General features: G+C 41.5%; 1 protein-coding gene across 1 annotated transcript; it reads left to right on the forward strand.

Moving 5' to 3' along the window:
* Positions 1 to 1,437: 1,437 nt before the first annotated feature.
* Positions 1,438 to 2,715, forward strand: LOC308299774 (G2/mitotic-specific cyclin-B2-like; the record flags this gene model as incomplete). The annotated part of the gene is made up of 1 exon (XM_080743562.1): positions 1,438 to 2,715. The coding sequence occupies one exon, from the start codon at positions 1,438 to 1,440 to the stop codon at positions 2,713 to 2,715; it is 1,278 nt and encodes a 425-aa protein (XP_080599688.1).
* Between the last annotated feature and the right edge of the window lie 6,517 nt (positions 2,716 to 9,232).

Raw genomic sequence — 9,232 nt, forward strand, 5'->3', positions numbered from 1 at the left:
CACTACATACTGCATGATAGGGTCAGCTGACCAGCTCATTATAGTTAATAGTTATAAAGTGTCTAATTACAAAAATACACTTTTAAACTGACCAAGACATTGCATTATAGATCCAACCTTTAATTTAAGAGTTACCCAACATATTTAGACTACTCAACACTTTATCACTGTTGCAACTTGGAATGGAATAATGTAATACAACTCTGATTAGGCGGAAACATTTGCTGAAAATAAGTCTTATTTGACTGTGAGCTTGTAGATCGGCCATATTCTGCTATTGATTTGAGGTATGTGGGTGTGGGGGTAGCAATTACAGTGCTAACTAAGGTCTGTCTTACTAAGTACAGGGGATCTAAGTTGTTAATGGGTAGCTTTATATTATAGCCTATGTCCTTTTATTGTAACTTGGGGTCCTATGTTGTCTCACCATGCAGAAGCTTCAAGACTGTGATGATGTGTGATGATTCAACAGCAAGCAGTCCAGTCAGATCCTGAGAGAAGGTGGATGGCTGCTGGTGATAGCAGTGTGCAACCTCAGAAATAATTAGAATTTCAACCAGCACTGGTTAGTGGTACCGTACACACAGATAGAAAGTCCACCACTGATTCTAACCCTTTGACAACACTAGACCAGTGGTTCTCAACCTTTTCAGGCCACGAGTGCCCCAAATAATCATATTTTAACTTTATTGTCATTTTAGAAATGTGCATATACCCTCTATCTATACACTTAAACTTTGTTGGTTTGTTTACTGTTGAGAGAGTTGTTTTCTCTCTGTTGCAAATTGAGTTAATCATCCAAAATAATTTGGGGATCCCCCTGGAGGACCAGAATATACACAGGTTGAGAACCACTAAACTGTCTAGAACACACCATCCACACACCTGTGCAAAGAACAACACCATATCTGCCAGAAGTAGCGGTTATATCATTAGCATAGCACGTTTAGCATTAGCATCTGTTAGCATTTAACGAAAGTAACAACATAACATTAGCATTTAACGAAAGTAACAACATAACATTAGCATTAGCAAAAGTAACGTTTGACGTTAGGTTAGCATTAGCATCTGTTAGCATGTTCGCCCCATGGTTCGCCCTTCTTCAGCTCGGTGGTGGGCGTGTCACATATTCGCGTTGCTGATGTAACAAAACGGACGACGCGCACGCATTGGACGCGACTTTGTGCACGGCTGCACGCGCACCCGCTCATTGGACGCGGACGCGCGTCGTTTGAAGCAGCCAATGTGCGACGATGGCGTCGGGTATAAATAAACCGCGTTTGCAACAGAGCTTCATTCAGTGCTGGAGCGTTGAGGAGACAAGTCGGACTACTACTTCACTGGATCATCACTGACTCACAACTAGCTTAACTCGTAACAACTTTCAACGATTCATCATCACTTCGGTCTTCGGTGGAGTTGAACGTTATGGACAAGATGGCTCCACTTGCAAAGCGTTCCTACATGGCTGCACTTGCAAAGCGTTCCTACATGGCCAACAACAACAAGGCGGCTAACAAGGGAAACAGACCACCACAACTGACCGTTGTCCACACCAGAATCCTCCCGGGGGTCAGAGACAGACTGAGGATGAGACTGGCTGCACACTGCATCAGGACCCCGGCAGAACTGGCGAGGAGCAAACGGCCACAGTGGGAGCGGGAGCCAGCAGACACACCTGGGAGAAGAAAGAGGTTTGCCACCTGCGACGTTGACGCACTACGGTGCGAGACCGGCGATGACAACACCGCAAAGCTCCTGAAAGTGACCGTTGTTGCCCAGTCACAGCCGGACAGAGTGGAGGCCCCTCCTCGAGTCGCTCCCTTCACTGTTCCAGACATCGATGCAGGGGAGCAATGTTCTGAGTATGTGAAAGACATTTATGCACATCTAATGGACCTCGAGGTACAGCAGGCTCTGCGACGCGGGTATTTGAAGGGCAGCGACATCAAGCCCCACATGCGAGCTCTCCTAATCGGCTGGATGATCACGGTTAGTTCCAAATACCAGCTGCTCCAGGAGACGCTGTATCTGGCGGTTGCCATCTTCGACCGTTTCCTGCAAGTTACGCCGGTTCCACGAGAGGTGCTCCAGCTTGTTGGTGCCACTGCCATGCTGCTGGCCTTGAAGCACGAGGAGATGGACCCACCACAGGTCCGGGACTTTCCCGACTTCACAGACGACACCTACACAGCCGCTCACATTAAACAGATGGAGAGGATCATGCTGAGATCCCTCAACTTTGACCTGGGACGCCCGCTGCCCGTGCACTTCCTCCGGAGAGCGTCCAAGGCTGCAGGCTCTACCGCGGAGACGTACAGGCTGGCCAACTACCTGATGGAGCTGACACTCTTCGACTACGACATTGTTCACTACCGGCCGTCTGAGATCGCCGCTGCTTCCCTGTTCCTCTCCCAGCTGCTGCTGGATGGCCAGTCATGGACGCTTGAACAGCTGCACGACACCACCTATGACGAGGATCACCTAAAGCCGATCGTGCAACACCTCGCGAAGAATGTAGTGGCCGTCGACCAGGGGAAAGCAGAGCTTCAGGTGGTCAAGAGAAAGTACTCTCGGAATCCCAGACTGGGATCACGCGGGGTCTCTGTCCTCCCTGAGCTACAATCTCCTGTTGTGTTCAACCTGGCTCTTCCTCTGCTGGGGGACCTACAAATCTGCCCTCCAAGAAAGGCTAGAGTACACCACTGGTTGTAAGTCATGTAACAGACAATTTAAAACGCCTTTTTCTAACAGACGTTTCTTTTTAAACCCACCTAAACGTGGGCAGAGTTTATGGTCTGGATCCAAGAAATCTACTTGGTTGAAAGGATTCTCAAAGGTTATAAACCATTTTCATTTTCACTGTTTCACTGTATACTGTTGTATTGTTTTCCATGTGCATGCTCTAATTATGTAAATATCTTAATTAAATTATATTCATTCGTTTAATAAAACATTTTTTTGTGTGATTAACAGCGTTTGTTATTGTATATTCAGGCTTTTAGTTTGACCAAAGGTTTCCTCCCAGTCACAGTGCCACCTGCAGGCTGTGCTCTTTGGTTGCCCCTTCTCTGATAGCTGTGGTTCACAAACGTTTCATATCATTAACGTTTTTAATAACGTTTTACAATCGACTTATGACTGAATTATTTTTGACATGCTCTAGGCTATTTGATAATTTTTAACCTTGAAATAGTGTGCTTTGATAACTTGGCCAAGTCTTCCTCAGACCAAGTGTCACCCATATATAACTGTATATAACTTAATTGTAAATATCCTTTAGGCCTATTAAGTACACAAATTATCTAAAAATGTCTGTAATTTGTATCCTTAAGGGTTAAGGTTTCTTTATTAAGTCTTGTGTACAGTTTGCGGAGTGAACTTATTTTGTTAGACATTGTTGACATTAATTAACAGTTCAAAAATATATTCAGTACATAGAACAGTTTGACCATTGCACTAGTGCTTCAAGTGATTTTAAAGGTGATTAAGAGAAATCTTATTTCTTAGTATAATATACATATTATGTCAAACTATTGTTATAAACAGTGTTAAATAAGGCAAGGTACACAAACACACGTCAGAGTTCAGGAAGAATTCTCCTTTTGAATTACTGTGTGGTGGTCCATATTAATAACATAAAACCCACAATCAAGCATGGAAATCACTGTGGAATATGTGTCATTCTCATAGCATAAATAAAAACAGACCTAATCAAAACATGGAGAAATGTGTGAAATAGAAATATATACATGATGCAAGGTATAAGGTAAGTAGTTATGAACAGTGGGAAGAGAGTAAAACGGCAGCAGTAATGACATAATGTACATGGTTTAAGGGGAAAAGAAATGCAGTTAAATGTAGTGGTTCTCAACCTTTTCAGGCCGCAACCCCCAAAATAATACATTATTTTAACCGGGGACCCCCCCCCACCTTGATGAACACTAAGAGTTGAGGAATTGCATTTTGTATTACACGGTTCTATTGTGAAAATAGCTGATCTACACGCTCACAATGCGTTGTAAGCATGTACAGTCTATTTTCACTATTTCTGCCTCTAATATTTGGCCAATGTTTAATTTGCCATTTTAGAGGTATTAAAAGTCCTTAAATTGTCACTCTAGAAATGTGCATATACACTCTATAAAAATTGTGTTGGTTTGTTCACTGTTGAGTGAGAAAACAATGTTTCACATTAAGCCAATCATCTGGGGACCCCCCAAAATAATTTGGGGACTGCCCCTGGGGTCCCGATCCACAGGTTGAGAACCACTGCTATAGCGTTGTTCTACCTAGTTCTTTAATGCACCCATTTCACCAAGCAAAGCTGGATTGGAGTTGTTCCAAAAGCTCCACTGCAAACTCTTAGGGCCTCTATGAAGGAGGAATGATGCTGAAAAAACATCTGTTAGGTCTGTCAAAAGATGACCAATATTTTCCCCTGGCCTCCAGATGGCACCAACGTCCACTCTTTCTTGCTTACTTCCCAGTCCTGTCACAGTACTGTACTGCAGACAGTAGGTTGGATCAATGACTCATCTGACCAAATGCTACAGATTAAAGTGGAGGCAGACAACCTGCAGTTTCTGCCCGACAGCGATGATCTACTGAACTGACAAGACATGGAAATGTTTTACTCATATTTACAAAAGCACACTTGAAGAGTTTTGTCGCAGCGGGCAAATCAGACAACTTAAGATTTTAACCACGTTAACCATTGTTTTATGCTTTAACTATTGCAAATAGCAGCTGTACAAGCTCACACCACCCTAACCCATGTCCCAATATGTGATTCTTGAAACATGGCGCGCGCGAAACAGTTCTGAACTGCCTTCACTGAATGTGATGCCAATCCATGCTTCATTTTGTAGAAGTATCTCCCGAAGTTCTGTTGTATTCTATTTGGTCTGGCCAATTCAAATACTCATATCTTGAAATTATTACTGTATCTACAGTAACTGTAGGTATATTGACCACATGGTGGATAGCAGCAGTGTGTTAACACAGAGGAAGACACTTGAACACATGTAGCCTTCAGTAGTCATTTGAAGCATTATGCACCTTGAATGCAGGGAAGAGGAAAGGTTGCATGTGAGAACAAAGGAAAGACCATAATATTATGTAATATTTTTTTGGCGGATCTGCAGATTCTGCACTGATCTCAATAATAGCCCCTATGGAATCCTCAAGACTGAGAACTTTAACCCCTGTATGTATGTTACCACTCACTTCTTGTAAGTAAGTGTATGGTAACATTCACCTCTTGGACAGTGACTCAGTAAGGACGCGGTCACACCGAAGTTCTACCTATGCGGGCGGATTCTGCCAATGCTTTTCGAAGGGAACGGAGCACATTGTTGCCATTGGTGAATTTCTTAAAAAGAAAAAAAAAGAAACGCTCCATTTAGGCCTAGAATTATTGAATGCTTTAACCAGTGAAAAATAGCATATCTACAAGCTCACAGCGAGCTTGTAAATCTGCTATTTTTGAAAAAGTCGTGAAAATGTGTGCAAATCTTTGAATATATGTATTTTCAAAGCGAACGTTTGTAACTCAAATTTTGCTTCTGGGTGGTCCCTGAAACTAAATATTTTGAGATGGGGGTCCGTGGCCAAATAAATATCATTTTGGGGGTCCTTCACATGAAAAGGTTTGAGAACCACTGACATAGTAGTCTCTACTTGTGATATTATAGAGCGGCTAATTTAGAATTTTCAATTTTTTATAATTATTGTATTCTTTTTTGTTTGGTTCTGCAGGTTGAGTGCAGTAGACTCACATTTTTAACACCTCTGACAGTTTTCCGGACACAGTGTCAGAACCTGCTGCAGTCTCGGTCAGATGAGGACTGGAATCTTCTCCCTCCTTCTCATATACACACCCAACACAAGACCCTGAGAAACAGTTCATAAATAACATACATTTAGAATAGATAATATATTCAACCATTCACCTTTCATCCAAAACTCTGCACCTCGGCCAAAACAGAAGCAAGAGGAGAGAGCACCAGTTTTAGCTGTTCTGCAATGACTGCTCTATTGGTTGTTCAGGGTTCCCACACATTTTTACCAATTAATTTCCAAAACTTTTCCAGAATATTTAACCCAATTTCAAGGACTATATAGCAATAATTCAGCTCAATAACGAGTCACTTACTCCGATGCGCAGTGCCCAAAGACGGGTAGTGTATGCCAGTGGTTCTCAACCTTTTCAGGCCGTGACCCCCGAAATCATATTTGAACTGGGGACCCCCCCACCCTGACGAGCACTAAGAGTTGAGGAACTTTGTATAACACAGTTTTATTGTGAAAATAGCAGATCTACATGCTCACAACGCCTCGCGTTGCGAGGCCTTGTGAGCATGTAGATCTGCTATTTTCACAATTTCTGCCTCTAATATTTGACAATTTGGCCAATGTTTAATTTGTCATTTCAGAGGTATTAACAAAATCAATAACCAAAGACAATGCATAGCTATTCTTTCCAGGACCTTCCAGGACCCTTGATCAATTCCAAAACCTTTCCAGTACTGGAAAAATATTTTTCTAATTTCAAAATATTTCCAGGAATTTCATGACCGTGGGAACCCTGGTTGTTCCTATAGCAGCAGATAGCAGATCGACAGACGCCAACCAGGTCTGTTTTTTTGGTCAAAGTTGATGCCATGCCAAAGCGCAAGCACTCGCCCAGCAGTCTGCACGCGCCCATGTGTGTGACCTTGCCCTTAGGGCATCTTCCTGGTCTGTAGGTCTGTGTTGATTATTTAATGTTATTAAAACTCATTCTGTGCCAATGACGTCTTTGACGTCTTTTGTGTTTTTTGTATAGAAAAAAAATATATATATATATATATATATATTTTTTTTTTTTTTTTTTTTTTAGATGTCAAAATGACCTGAGATCAGAGAGATGGTTTTCTCTGTTTGTGTGTTGGCTCCCTCGTTTAGCTGATTGAGAAAATGTGTGTCCATTCTAGTGGATGGACACTTTTTTTCATTCAAACAGCTCTATCTCTGGAACCATTTGTCTGATTGACAAAATTATTTTTGCCACTGAATCACAACAACTGTGTCTGTTTCTGACACAGTATAAAAAAACTTTTTTTTTTCATTGCATAGCAAAGAAAAACATACAAAATCAGGGCACAGCTACCTTGGAGCCATTTGGGCATTTGGCACAAAGGAGTAGTTCACCCCCAAAATGTTTTTTTTTCTATTAATTAATCACGCCATGGAGACTTGAGTTCAATAATATTAGTTTGTATTTGTCGCATTACTAAAGAATGTGATAATAGTAAATTTGCCCTCATTGATTCTGGATGGGGACCCAAATGCATTTGGGTCACCAAATTGCCCATCCGGAATCAATAGGGGAACATTTATTGTAATCAAATGATTGTCTTAGGAATGCAACAAAAACCCAAAAATATTATTAAATTCAAGTCTCCATGGCGTGAGTAAAAGTAAAAGTAATTTTGGGGTGAACTACTCCTTTAATGCATCATGTGCCAAAGGCAAAACTCCATGTATGAACCTCATACTGGCCAAGAAAGTATTTCAGAATATGCTTCAGCCCTTATTGCCAACATCCAGGGTCATTAATGAACACCTTCCAAGTTCCTGTTTAAGAATCTAAGAATGTAACTATCAGACATTTGGCTGGAAAACTATAAAGTTCATTTCGTAAACTGACAACATTACAGGGCAGCACAGAAGTAAGGTGATGGGTAGAATGTTTTTTGTGCTATGGTTTACCTGTCAAAGGTGATACCCTTGCCCACCAGTAGCACGGGCGCCTCTGTGTGATCGGGGCAGCCATTGTAGTGCAGCTCCAGGAACACAGGGGCCTCATCTGAGCCTTTAGACACACTAAGAAATGTTCCCATTTCCTGCTCCTCTATCCAGGTCTAACCCCTGAAAAGATACACAACTTCTAGAATTATTGAATGCTTTAACTATTGAAAAATAACAGATCTACAAGCTCACAGCGCAGCACCGAGTGCCGCGCTGCGAGCTTGTAGATCTGCTATTTTTTGAAAAAGTCGTGAAGATGTGTACAAATCTTTGAATATATGTATTTTTAAAGCGAAAGTTTGTAACTCAAATTTTGCTTCTGGGGCGGTCCCTGGAACTAAATATTTTGAGATGGGGGTCCGTGGCCAAATAAATATCATTTTGGGGGTTTCATTCACATGAAAAGGTTTGAGCACCACTGACATAGTAGTCTCACTGACAAAATACTTCCAAAACGTCAAGGATGCCCACAATTACACCACCAGGGGCAGCGCCACATGACCATGTCAGATTCGGCTCAAACTAAGGGTAAAATTCGTTCTCCTGCTATACCACTAAAATGTGGAATGCCCTACCGAAGGCCTTAAAGGACCACCTCACCTTTGGGACAACCAGATCTTATTTTATTGTTGTTTGGGACACGATCAACACAATCCTGAGTTATTTTTTGTGGTCAATCTGTGTTTTTAGATATTTTAGTATTTCAGCATGCTACAACTGGTCATATGCATCATATTGAATGATATTGAACAGATTGAACACAAAAACTAACTGCTACTGTACTCCTACTGAGTGTAATAGTGCACTATATCCATAGTGCCATGGACCTTGATGTCCTAGCCAGCTAGGGGAAATGTACAGTACGCACTAGTGCTGCTCCTAATGAATTATAACTTTTCAGCATGTATTACGGTTTTATTTGCAAGTGAAGCTTATTTTATATTGTTGCACTTGTTATAAGTCACTCTTGATAAGATACCACCACCAAATGTATCATTTATCTAGTGTGTTGTTGAAGTGCCAAATATGTAACATTACAATAAATCATAATAACACCCAACAATGCAATCCCACGAAACTCATGAAAGGCTATGCAACACAAATGAAACTGTTCATGGTCCTATAGGTAGCCTACTTTACCTGGTGTCAGATGAGCTTTCTTGACATCAGGGGTAGGCAACCTTAGGCACGGGTCGGGTGCCAACATCGGCATAGGAGAGGTCATTGGCACTGACACTGGAATAAATGTGGGAGAGAGATTTATTATTATTAATAATAATAATATTTTAAAAATGGTTTATTTCAGTTAAATTAAGTCCCCTCACACAGTAGCCTCGTATGTACAGTACTAAACAACCATAACAACACTCTACTAAACAACAAGCATAACAACAACACCCCAGAATATGAATCAGCTGAGTAGCTTTTATGTTTGTGT

Source organism: Nannobrachium achirus (genome assembly GCF_963921795.1).
Source record: "Nannobrachium achirus genome assembly, chromosome: 15".
Lineage (NCBI taxonomy): Eukaryota > Metazoa > Chordata > Actinopteri > Myctophiformes > Myctophidae > Nannobrachium > Nannobrachium achirus.